The sequence below is a fragment of the Alnus glutinosa genome, chromosome 6 (genome assembly GCF_958979055.1).
Source record: "Alnus glutinosa chromosome 6, dhAlnGlut1.1, whole genome shotgun sequence".
Lineage (NCBI taxonomy): Eukaryota > Viridiplantae > Streptophyta > Magnoliopsida > Fagales > Betulaceae > Alnus > Alnus glutinosa.
Window position 1 is genome coordinate 14,617,247 of NC_084891.1, and position 13,103 is coordinate 14,630,349.

The following is a 13,103-nucleotide window of genomic DNA, read 5'->3' on the forward strand; positions in this document are numbered from 1 at the left end:
GTGAAACACGTGAGGGAGTGTGCTTGTGAGGATTCTAACCTTGTTTTGCAGATTCTAAACATGTCCAATAATCAAGAAGAAGACACAACCGAAGAATTTCGACAACCCGCAGCTTCGAACCTCCAAATGCAAGCGTTGTTAGGGGAGATGAGGCGTATGTTGAGGGCTGAATTAGAACCTATTCACGAGAGGTTGGACAGGGTAGAAGCAGAAACTCCTAGGGGACAGCAACAAGACAATCCCAATAGGCAACAAGGTGGGCGTGTTCCGTGGCGGAATGTTGAGGAAGAGGCGGAGTTGGAGGAATTTGATGAGCCATATTTGAACCGAGGCAGGTTTGAGCGTGGGTATGGGAATAGAGAAGCTAGGATGGGTAGGCCTAGGAGGGATAATGATTTAGGAAACATAAAGATTAAAATTCCGTCTTTTCAAGGTAAAAATGATCCTGAAGCTTATTTGGAGTGGGAAACTAAAATGGAGATGGTGTTTGATTGTCACAACTACTCGGAGATAAAGAAGGTTAAGTTGGCTGCAATTGAATTCACAGATTATGCCATTGTTTGGTGGGATCAATTACTGATTAATAGGAGGAGAAATAGAGAGCCACCCGTGGACACTTGGGAGGAGATGAAAATGCTTATGAGGAGGCGTTTTGTACCCAACCATTATTATAGGGGATTGTATCAAAAGTTGCAGAGGCTAACTCAAGGTTCCAAGAGTGTGGATGAGTATTACAAGGAGATGGAGGTAGCAATGATCCGGGCTAATGTAGAAGAGGACCGAGAAGCCACCATGGCTAGGTTTTTGCACGGTTTAAATCGTGAGATTGCAGATATAGTCGAGTTGCAGCACTATGTTGAGTTAACAGATATGGTGCATCAAGCCATAAAAGTGGAGGAACAATTCAAACGAAAGGGATTGGCTAGGAGGGGACAACCTATGGCTACCACCAGCCCATGGAAGACAGCTCCAAAAAGGGACGAGCAGCTTCAAAATAAGCAAAAATTTGAACCCTCTAAGAATGCCAAACCAACAACCACCACTACTTCAGGTAACACCGAGGCTTCTATTTCTAAAACACGTGATATTAAGTGTTTTAAATGTCAGGGGCGGGGACACATAGCCAGCCAGTGTGTAAACAAAAGGGTGATGGTGATAAACTCCCAAGGAGAGCTTGAGTCGGAGAATGAGGAAGAAGTAGATGATGATGACATGCCACCTTTGGAGGATGCCGATGATGAGCAAAATGCTGTGGTTGGAGATTTATTGGTAGCAAGGCGAGTTCTCAATGTGCAAGTTAAGGAGGAAGAAAGTAACCAAAGGGAAAACTTGTTTCATACTCGGTGCTTTGTAAATAACAAAGTTTGCAGCGTCATTATTGATGGTGGGAGTTGAACAAACGTAGCCAGCACTTATTTGGTGGAGAAATTGGCCTTAACCACCTTGAAACATCCTCACCCTTACCGGCTTCAGTGGCTGAATGAATGTGGCGAAATCAAGGTGACAAGGCAAGTGTTGGTGGCATTATCCATTGGCAAATATGAGGATGAGGTGCTTTGTGATGTGGTTCCTATGCATGCATGCCATTTATTGTTGGGAAGACCATGGCAGTATGATCGGAGGGTTACGCATGATGGATTCACAAATAGGTATTCTTTCACTCTTAAAAGGCAACCCATTACTCTTGTGCCATTAACTCCAAAACAGGTCATGGAGGACCAACTAAAGTTACAAAGATCAAATGAAAAGAAAAAAGAAAAAGAAAGGAAGGCCGAAAGTGAAAAAAAAGAGTTGAAAAAAAAAGAAAGAGAGAAAAACATTGATCAGAGTGAAAAAGAAAGAGAGAGGATTTCGGCCATAGTGAGAGCAAGAGAGGAAAAATTCAGTTACATTGCAAAAAAAAGTGAGATCAAGAGAGCATTATTTTCACACCAGCCCCTTATTGTACTCATGTACAAGGAGGCTCTTTTATGTACTAATGATCTCGTCGGTACTTTGCCGAGCAATATTGTTTCTCTTTTGCAGAAGTTTGAAGATGTCTTTCCCGAAGAGGTACCTAGTGGCTTACCTCCAATCCGAGGGATTGAACATCAAATTGATTTCATACCCGGTGCATCAATTCCTAACCGACCTGCTTATAGGAGCAATCCTGAGGAGACCAAGGAACTTCAGAGGCAAGTAGGTGAATTATTGGAGAAGGGGTATGTGCGTGAAAGCATGAGTCCTTGTGCGGTCCCGGTGCTATTAGTTCCTAAGAAGGATGGAACATGGAGAATGTGTGTTGACTGCCGGGCCATCAACAACATAACGGTAAAGTATCGTCATCCTATTCCTAGGTTAGATGATATGCTGGATGAATTGCATGGTTCTTGTGTCTTTACAAAAATTGATCTTAAGAGTGGATATCATCAAATTAGGATGAAGGAAGGTGATGAATGGAAAACTGCTTTTAAAACTAAATATGGTTTGTATGAATGGTTAGTGATGCCTTTCGGCTTAACTAATGCGCCAAGCACATTTATGCGTTTGATGAACCATGTTTTGCGTGCATTTATTGGCAGATTTGTAGTTGTGTATTTTGATGATATCCTAATTTATAGCAAAAACTTGGAAGAACATGTGATGCATTTAAAATCTGTTTTGGAAATCTTGAGGAAAGAAAAGTTGTTTGCTAATCTCAAGAAGTGCACCTTTTGCACGGATAAGCTTGTGTTTCTTGGTTTTGTTGTTAGTAAGAGAGGAATTGGGGTGGACGAGGAAAAGGTGAAGGCAATCCAAGAGTGGCCAACGCCTACAACAATCAGCCAAGTGAGGAGTTTCCACGGCTTAGCTAGCTTCTATAGACGGTTTGTGCGTGATTTTAGTAGCTTAGCCGCCCCTCTTACTGAAGTCATCAAGAAAAATGTGCCGTTTAAGTGGGGAAAAGAACAAGAAAATGCATTTAATCTGATCAAAGAAAAGTTAACTAATGCACCTTTGCTTGTTTTACCTAACTTTGCTAAAACTTTTGAAATTGAGTGTGATGCTTCAGGAATAGGTATTGGAGCTGTTTTGATGCAAGGTGGTCATCCAGTTGCTTATTTCAGTGAAAAGTTGAGTGGGGCAGCCCTAAATTACCCCACTTATGATAAGGAAATGTATGCCTTGGTAAGGGCTTTGGAAAATTGGCAGCACTATCTATGGCCAAAGGAATTTGTGATTCACACAGATCATGAATCTTTGAAGCATTTGAAAGGACAGCAAAGGTTGAACAAACGCCATGCCAAGTGGGTGGAATTCATTGAAACATTTCCTTATGTGATCAGATACAAGCAAGGTAAGGAAAATGTGGTGGCTGATGCATTGTCCCGAAGGTATGCTTTACTTTCCATTTTAGATACAAAATTGCTTGGCTTTGAATATATTAAGGATTTGTATGCACAAGATTCTGATTTTGCTGATGTGTTCAATGCATGTGAAAAAGTGGCGTTTGATAAGTTTTATAGGCAAGATGGATTTTTGTTTCGGGAAAATAAACTGTGTGTGCCTATGTGTTCTTTGCGTGAATTGCTTGTGAGAGAAGCTCATGGTGGTGGTTTGATGGGTCATTTTGGTGTAGCTAAGACTTTAGGAATTTTGCATGATCATTTTTTTTGGCCTCATATGAAACGTGATGTGGAAAGAATCTGTGAGAAGTGTATCACGTGTAAACATGCTAAGTCTAAGTTGAAACCCCATGGTTTGTACACCCCTTTGCCAATACCTAGTGAACCTTGGACTGATATTTCTATGGATTTTGTTTTAGGTTTACCTAGGACTAAGAGGGGGAGAGATTCAATTTTTGTGGTGGTAGATAGATTTTCCAAGATGGCACACTTCATTGCTTGTCATAAAACTGATGATGCATTACATATAGCTGATTTGTTCTTCAAAGAAATTGTTAAGTTACATGGCATGCCTAGGACCATTGTTTCTGATAGGGATGCAAAGTTTTTGAGTTACTTTTGGAAGACTTTGTGGGGAAAGTTGGGAACCAAATTGTTGTTTTCTACTGCTTGTCATCCACAAACGGATGGTCAAACTGAAGTAGTAAATAGAACTTTGTCTTCTTTGTTGCGTGCTATCATTAAAAAGAATTTGAAAACATGGGAAGATTGTTTGCCACATGTTGAATTTGCTTACAATAGAAGTATACATTCTGCAACTAAGTTTTCACCATTTGAAATTGTTTATGGCTTTAACCCATTGTCACCTTTGGATTTAACTCCTTTACCTTTGAGTGAACGTGTGAACTTAGATGGCAAAAAGAAGGCAGAATTTGTAAAGATGATTCATGAAAAGGCACGGCTGAACATTGAAAGGAGGACTCAACAATATGTCCATCAAGCCAACAAGGGACGCAAGAAGGTAGTATTTGAACCAGGAGATTGGGTTTGGTTACACTTAAGGAAGGAACGTTTTCCAGAGAAACGGCGTTCAAAACTCCTACCTCGGGGTGACGGACCATTCCAAGTAGTGGAGCGCATCAATGATAATGCCTACAAGCTTGACTTACCGAGTGAGTATGGTGTTAGTGCAAGCTTTAATGTTGCTGATTTGTCTCCATTTGATGTAGGTGATGATTTGAGGACAAATCCTTCTCAAGAGGGGGAGAATGATGGAAACCAAGGAGCTGGACATGCTGATCATACACATGGGAATGGGGCTGAAGTTGTGCAAGACCCTTTGTCACTTCCTAGTGGCCCAATTACAAGACTTAGAGCCAAACGTTTCAAGGAAGCACTAAATGGGCTAATCCAAGAGAATTGGGCTGATTCTAAAAAGACCAAGATGGGCTCAAATAATAATCAAGGCTTAGTCCATGTCATCAAAGCAGTTGAAGAGGATAATTAGCATGCAAAAACGTGACCAGCTTGGTTTGACCATTAAAGGGTGTGAACTCGTTGAGTTTCAAGGATATTAAATAGGGGAATGAACTTGGTCTTGGCTGGTTATGAATTTAGTCATTTAGTTATTTTGGTTGCCTCTAGAAGTCCAAAGAGACCTAAAAATATTGGGACTTGTTTATGTTGGCACTTGTGTTGCTTTTAAAGCTATAATTAAGACTTTTCCTATTCTTGGAGGGTTGTTCCAAGTATATATATGGGCATAACGAATTTTGTAAGGGATATAGAATTTTGTTTTCAGAAAATTATTATTGTGAGGTCTTGTGTTCCTCTTTGTTCTTGAAAGAACTTTTTGAGCTTATCAAGTTAATCTTGTGGCGTTCAAACAACCAAACTTATCACCTTGATTCTTGAAGAGATTCAGATTCTTGGTGTGGTGTTTCAATCCTTCGTAGTCTTGGTTTCTCATCTAGTTAGGTGACGGGTCAAGCCTCAACAATTCTTGTCTACACGATCTTGGGGTTTCAAACCATCATTGCTATCGGGTTTCATCACATTTGTTGGTGGAGTTCATATCATTCTACGGGGTATTTCACTCCATCATCATCACTAGCATTGACCAACTCGGGCATCTCATCACTATCATCTTCATTATTAGTCATCACATCCCTATTGTCTCGCATAACCATCACCCACTTGTTTGGACATTGAGACGCGATATGCCCTGAACCCAAACATTTAAAACATTTAATATCTCTATTCCTTGAAGGTTGGAAATCTACCTTGGGTTTGTTCTTGCTAGTTCCCTCATCTTTTCTGTTATGTGGTTCAGCCTTCCCTTTTACTACAGCTTGATCATTTCTATCCCACTTTGGTTTTCAAGGAGTGCTAGAAACTGAAGTATACCTTGCTGCCCCCTTTCTCTTTAACTGCGTCTCCACCTTCATAGCCATGTGCACCATGTCTTCTACCTCCACATAATGTTGCAACTCAACTACATTGGCTATGTACCTATTCAAACCATTTAAAAATCTGGCCATTGTGGCCTCTTGATCCTCCTCTACATTAGCCCAAATCATAGCCACCTCCATCTCCTTATGGTAATCCTCTACACTCCTAGACCCTTGTGTAAGGTTTTGAAATTTTTGGTAGAGGTCTCTATAGTAGTGGCTAGGTACAAATCTCATCCTCATGAGAGCTTTCAACTCACCCCATGTTTCTATAGGTCTCTCATGATTCGTCTTCTTATTGGTCACTAATTGATCCCACCAATTAATTGCATAATCAATGAACTCAATTACTGCCAACTTCACCTTCTTCTCCTCTGAATAATTGTGATAATCAAAACTCAACTCTATTTTCTTCTCCCACTCTAAATAGGCTTCAGGGTCAGTCCTACCTTGGAAAGATGATATTTTCATTTTGATGCTCCCAAGGTTCCTATCTACCCCATCTTGACCCCTTGGATTTCTCCCATGTCCTCTTTTCACGCCTACCTCCTCTAGGTCTGTCAACTCCACCCATTCCAACTTCAGATGCTATGTCTTCCTCATCATCATCATCTTTCCTTTGTTCGCAAACTCATTTTCAACGCTAGGTGCACGTCTCCTCCTATCTTGCCCACCTTGCAGATTTCTAATCACTGCCTCTTGCTGATCCATCCTATCCTTCACCTCCTCCGACACCAAATTCAACCGTTCAAACTGTTGTTGCATGGCCCGCAATACAAAGAATGAATTATCTGCCTCCTCCTTAGGTGTTGACTCATTCTTATGAGACATTTTCAATGCACTAAAAACAAAAAAAAATGTTAGTGGTAAAACCTCACACACTCCCTTACGTGTTTACGCTCAAATATTGTCACTCTACTCGTGTTTTCACTCTTTTGGTCTTTCACCTCACCTATTTTCCCTTTCAAGTTCTTTAAGAAGTAGTTGAACTAAAAATCAAGACACCACCTTGTATTATTCCAACCAGCAATAGATTCCAGAAACAAGAAAGGAATAAAATTGACACGGATCTAAAAGAATTTGTACGAGGGAAGAGCAATTAGGAAACAAGATATTAAAGATGATACATTTTGATATGAACTCCACCAACAAATGTGATGAAACCCGATAGCAATGATGGTTTGAAACCCCAAGATCGTGTAGACAAGAATTGTTGAGGCTTGACCCGTCACCTAACTAGATGAGAAACCAAGACTACGAAGGATTGAAACGCCACAGCAAGAATCTGAATCTCTTCAAGAATCAAGGTGATAAGTTTGGTTGTTTGAACGCCACAAGATTAACTTGATAAGCTCAAAAAAGTTCTTTCAAGAACAAAGAGGAACACAAGACCTCACAATAATAATTTTCTGAAAACAAAATTCTATATCCCTTACAAAATTCGTTATGCCCATATATATACTTGGAACAACCCTCCAAGAATAGGAAAAGTCTTAATTATAGCTTTAAAAGCAACACAAGTGCCAACATAAACAAGTCCCAATATTTTTAGGTCTCTTTGGACTTCTAGAGGCAACCAAAATAACTAAATGACTAAATTCATAACCAGCCAAGACCAAGTTCATTCCCCTATTTAATATCCTTGAAACTCAACGAGTTCACACCCTTTAATGGTCAAACCAAGCTGGTCACGTTTTTGCATGCTAATTATCCTCTTCAACTGCTTTGATGACATGGACTAAGCCTTGATTATTATTTGAGCCCATCTTGGTCTTTTTAGAATCAGCCCAATTCTCTTGGATTAGCCCATTTAGTGCTTCCTTGAAACGTTTGGCTCTAAGTCTTGTAATTGGGCCACTAGGAAGTGACAAAGGGTCTTGCACAACTTCAGCCCCATTCCCATGTGTATGATCAGCATGTCCAGCTCCTTGGTTTCCATCATTCTCCCCCTCTTGAGAAGGATTTGTCCTCAAATCATCACCTACATCAAATGGAGACAAATCAGCAACATTAAAGCTTGCACTAACACCATACTCACTCGGTAAGTCAAGCTTGTAGGCATTATCATTGATGCGCTCCACTACTTGGAATGGTCCGTCACCCCGAGGTAGGAGTTTTGAACGCCGTTTCTCTGGAAAACGTTCCTTCCTTAAGTGTAACCAAACCCAATCTCCTGGTTCAAATACTACCTTCTTGCGTCCCTTGTTGGCTTGATGGACATATTGTTGAGTCCTCCTTTCAATGTTCAGCCGTGCCTTTTCATGAATCATCTTTACAAATTCTGCCTTCTTTTTGCCATCTAAGTTCACACGTTCACTCAAAGGTAAAGGAGTTAAATCCAAAGGTGACAATGGGTTAAAGCCATAAACAATTTCAAATGGTGAAAACTTAGTTGCAGAATGTATACTTCTATTGTAAGCAAATTCAACATGTGGCAAACAATCTTCCCATGTTTTCAAATTCTTTTTAATGATAGCACGCAACAAAGAAGACAAAATTCTATTTACTACTTCAGTTTGACCATCCGTTTGTGGATGACAAGCAGTAGAAAACAACAATTTGGTTCCCAACTTTCCCCACAAAGTCTTCCAAAAGTAACTCAAAAACTTTGCATCCCTATCAGAAACAATGGTCCTAGGCATGCCATGTAACTTAACAATTTCTTTGAAGAACAAATCAGCTATATGTGATGCATCATCAGTTTTATGACAAGCAATGAAGTGTGCCATCTTGGAAAATCTATCTACCACCACAAAAATTGAATCTCTCCCCCTCTTAGTCCTAGGTAAACCTAAAACAAAATCCATAGAAATATCAGTCCAAGGTTCACTAGGTATTGGCAAAGGGGTGTACAAACCATGGGGTTTCAACTTAGACTTAGCATGTTTACACGTGATACACTTCTCACAGATTCTTTCCACATCACGTTTCATATGAGGCCAAAAAAAATGATCATGCAAAATTCCTAAAGTCTTAGCTACACCAAAATGACCCATCAAACCACCACCATGAGCTTCTCTCACAAGCAATTCACGCAAAGAACACATAGGCACACACAGTTTATTTTCCCGAAACAAAAATCCATCTTGCCTATAAAACTTATCAAACGCCACTTTTTCACATGCATTGAACACATCAGCAAAATCAGAATCTTGTGCATACAAATCCTTAATATATTCAAAGCCAAGCAATTTTGTATCTAAAATGGAAAGTAAAGCATACCTTCGGGACAATGCATCAGCCACCACATTTTCCTTACCTTGCTTGTATCTGATCACATAAGGAAATGTTTCAATGAATTCCACCCACTTGGCATGGCGTTTGTTCAACCTTTGCTGTCCTTTCAAATGCTTCAAAGATTCATGATCTGTGTGAATCACAAATTCCTTTGGCCATAGATAGTGCTGCCAATTTTCCAAAGCCCTTACCAAGGCATACATTTCCTTATCATAAGTGGGGTAATTTAGGGCTGCCCCACTCAACTTTTCACTGAAATAAGCAACTGGATGACCACCTTGCATCAAAACAGCTCCAATACCTATTCCTGAAGCATCACACTCAATTTCAAAAGTTTTAGCAAAGTTAGGTAAAACAAGCAAAGGTGCATTAGTTAACTTTTCTTTGATCAGATTAAATGCATTTTCTTGTTCTTTTCCCCACTTAAACGGCACATTTTTCTTGATGACTTCAATAAGAGGGGTGGCTAAGCTACTAAAATCACGCACAAACCGTCTATAGAAGCTAGCTAAGCCGTGGAAACTCCTCACTTGGCTGATTGTTGTAGGCGTTGGCCACTCTTGGATTGCCTTCACCTTTTCCTCGTCCACCCCAATTCCTCTCTTACTAACAACAAAACCAAGAAACACAAGCTTATCCGTGCAAAAGGTGCACTTCTTGAGATTAGCAAACAACTTTTCTTTCCTCAAGATTTCCAAAACAGATTTTAAATGCATCACATGTTCTTCCAAGTTTTTGCTATAAATTAGGATATCATCAAAATACACAACTACAAATCTGCCAATAAATGCACGCAAAACATGGTTCATCAAACGCATAAATGTGCTTGGCGCATTAGTTAAGCCGAAAGGCATCACTAACCATTCATACAAACCATATTTAGTTTTAAAAGCAGTTTTCCATTCATCACCTTCCTTCATCCTAATTTGATGATATCCACTCTTAAGATCAATTTTTGTAAAGACACAAGAACCATGCAATTCATCCAGCATATCATCTAACCTAGGAATAGGATGACGATACTTTACCGTTATGTTGTTGATGGCCCGGCAGTCAACACACATTCTCCATGTTCCATCCTTCTTAGGAACTAATAGCACCGGGACCGCACAAGGACTCATGCTTTCACGCACATACCCCTTCTCCAATAATTCACCTACTTGCCTCTGAAGTTCCTTGGTCTCCTCAGGATTGCTCCTATAAGCAGGTCGGTTAGGAATTGATGCACCGGGTATGAAATCAATTTGATGTTCAATCCCTCGGATTGGAGGTAAGCCACTAGGTACCTCTTCGGGAAAGACATCTTCAAACTTCTGCAAAAGAGAAACAATATTGCTCGGCAAAGTACCGACGAGATCATTAGTACATAAAAGAGCCTCCTTGTACATGAGTACAATAAGGGGCTGGTGTGAAAATAATGCTCTCTTGATCTCACTTTTTTTTGCAATGTAACTGAATTTTTCCTCTCTTGCTCTCACTATGGCCGAAATCCTCTCTCTTTCTTTTTCACTCTGATCAATGTTTTTCTCTCTTTCTTTTTTTTTCAACTCTTTTTTTTCACTTTCGGCCTTCCTTTCTTTTTCTTTTTTCTTTTCATTTGATCTTTGTAACTTTAGTTGGTCCTCCATGACCTGTTTTGGAGTTAATGGCACAAGAGTAATGGGTTGCCTTTTAAGAGTGAAAGAATACCTATTTGTGAATCCATCATGCGTAACCCTCCGATCATACTGCCATGGTCTTCCCAACAATAAATGGCATGCATGCATAGGAACCACATCACAAAGCACCTCATCCTCATATTTGCCAATGGATAATGCCACCAACACTTGCCTTGTCACCTTGATTTCGCCACATTCATTCAGCCACTGAAGCCGGTAAGGGTGAGGATGTTTCAAGGTGGTTAAGGCCAATTTCTCCACCAAATAAGTGCTGGCTACGTTTGTGCAACTCCCACCATCAATAATGACGCTGCAAACTTTGTTATTTACAAAGCACCGAGTATGAAACAAGTTTTCCCTTTGGTTACTTTCTTCCTCCTTAACTTGCACATTGAGAACTCGCCTTGCTACCAATAAATCTCCAACCACAGCATTTTGCTCATCATCGGCATCCTCCAAAGGTGGCATGTCATCATCATCTACTTCTTCCTCATTCTCCGACTCAAGCTCTCCTTGGGCGTTTATCACCATCACCCTTTTGTTTACACACTGGCTGGCTATGTGTCCCCGCCCCTGACATTTAAAACACTTAATATCACGTGTTTTAGAAATAGAAGCCTCGGTGTTACCTGAAGTAGTGGTGGTTGTTGGTTTGGCATTCTTAGAGGGTTCAAATTTTTGCTTATTTTGAAGCTGCTCGTCCCTTTTTGGAGCTGTCTTCCATGGGCTGGTGGTAGCCATAGGTTGTCCCCTCCTAGCCAATCCCTTTCGTTTGAATTGTTCCTCCACTTTTATGGCTTGATGCACCATATCTGTTAACTCAACATAGTGCTGCAACTCGACTATATCTGCAATCTCACGATTTAAACCGTGCAAAAACCTAGCCATGGTGGCTTCTCGGTCCTCTTCTACATTAGCCCGGATCATTGCTACCTCCATCTCCTTGTAATACTCATCCACACTCTTGGAACCTTGAGTTAGCCTCTGCAACTTTTGATACAATCCCCTATAATAATGGTTGGGTACAAAACGCCTCCTCATAAGCATTTTCATCTCCTCCCAAGTGTCCACGGGTGGCTCTCTATTTCTCCTCCTATTAATCAGTAATTGATCCCACCAAACAATGGCATAATCTGTGAATTCAATTGCAGCCAACTTAACCTTCTTTATCTCCGAGTAGTTGTGACAATCAAACACCATCTCCATTTTAGTTTCCCACTCCAAATAAGCTTCAGGATCATTTTTACCTTGAAAAGACGGAATTTTAATCTTTATGTTTCCTAAATCATTATCCCTCCTAGGCCTACCCATCCTAGCTTCTCTATTCCCATACCCACGCTCAAACCTGCCTCGGTTCAAATATGGCTCATCAAATTCCTCCAACTCCGCCTCTTCCTCAACATTCCGCCACGGAACACGCCCACCTTGTTGCCTATTGGGATTGTCTTGTTGCTGTCCCCTAGGAGTTTCTGCTTCTACCCTGTCCAACCTCTCGTGAATAGGTTCTAATTCAGCCCTCAACATACGCCTCATCTCCCCTAACAACGCTTGCATTTGGAGGTTCGAAGCTGCGGGTTGTCGAAATTCTTCGGTTGTGTATTCTTCTTGATTATTGGACATGTTTAGAATCTGCAAAACAAGGTTAGAATCCTCACAAGCACTCCCTCACGTGTTTCACTCAAGAATTAATACACTTACACTCGTGTTTTCACTCTAAACGGCTTTTACCCTCTTTTGGTCTCACACACTCTTGCCTTTTTCCACTCTTTTGTGTCTTCTTAGTTCTTAATCGAACTTCAAGAAACTAATTCAAAATAATCCAGCAGCAATTGAGAAATAACCAAAACTCATCAAAAAGGTCAAGAACTTGAATAATGTGAGAAACAAGATAGAAAGGAAGAAATTTTCTTACTCAGAAAGGTCAAGAACTTGAATAAGGTGAGAAACAAGATAGAAAGTAAGAAATTTTCTTACTGGAATCGAGTACTTTTTCTTTTCTTTTCTTTTCTTTTCTTTTTTTTTTTTTTTTTTTTTTTTTTTTTTTTTTTCACAGCAGGGAACAGGAGATTAAAAAAAATAGAAACAATAATAAAAGATAGTCAAACTTGCCTTAGAACCAAGGCTCTGATACCAAAATGATATGAACTCCACCAACAAATGTGATGAAACCCGATAGCAATGATGGTTTGAAACCCCAAGATCGTGTAGACAAGAATTGTTGAGGCTTGACCCGTCACCTAACTAGATGAGAAACCAAGACTACGAAGGATTGAAACGCCACACCAAGAATCTGAATCTCTTCAAGAATCAAGGTGATAAGTTTGGTTGTTTGAACGCCACAAGATTAACTTGATAAGCTCAAAAAAGTTCTTTCAAGAACAAAGAGGAACACA

At 40.2% G+C, this 13,103-nt stretch overlaps 1 protein-coding gene across 1 annotated transcript; it reads right to left on the minus strand.

The window, feature by feature from the left end:
* Positions 1-5,440: 5,440 nt before the first annotated feature.
* On the minus strand, positions 5,441-12,325 carry LOC133871555 (uncharacterized). Its single transcript, XM_062308985.1, has 5 exons — positions 10,614-12,325; positions 8,563-10,517; positions 7,586-8,202; positions 6,490-6,656; positions 5,441-5,589 (listed from the first exon to the last, which is right to left on the minus strand). The coding sequence occupies exons 1-5, from the start codon at positions 12,262-12,264 to the stop codon at positions 5,441-5,443; spliced, it is 4,539 nt and encodes a 1,512-aa protein (XP_062164969.1). The 5' UTR covers positions 12,265-12,325.
* Positions 12,326-13,103: the final 778 nt, after the last annotated feature.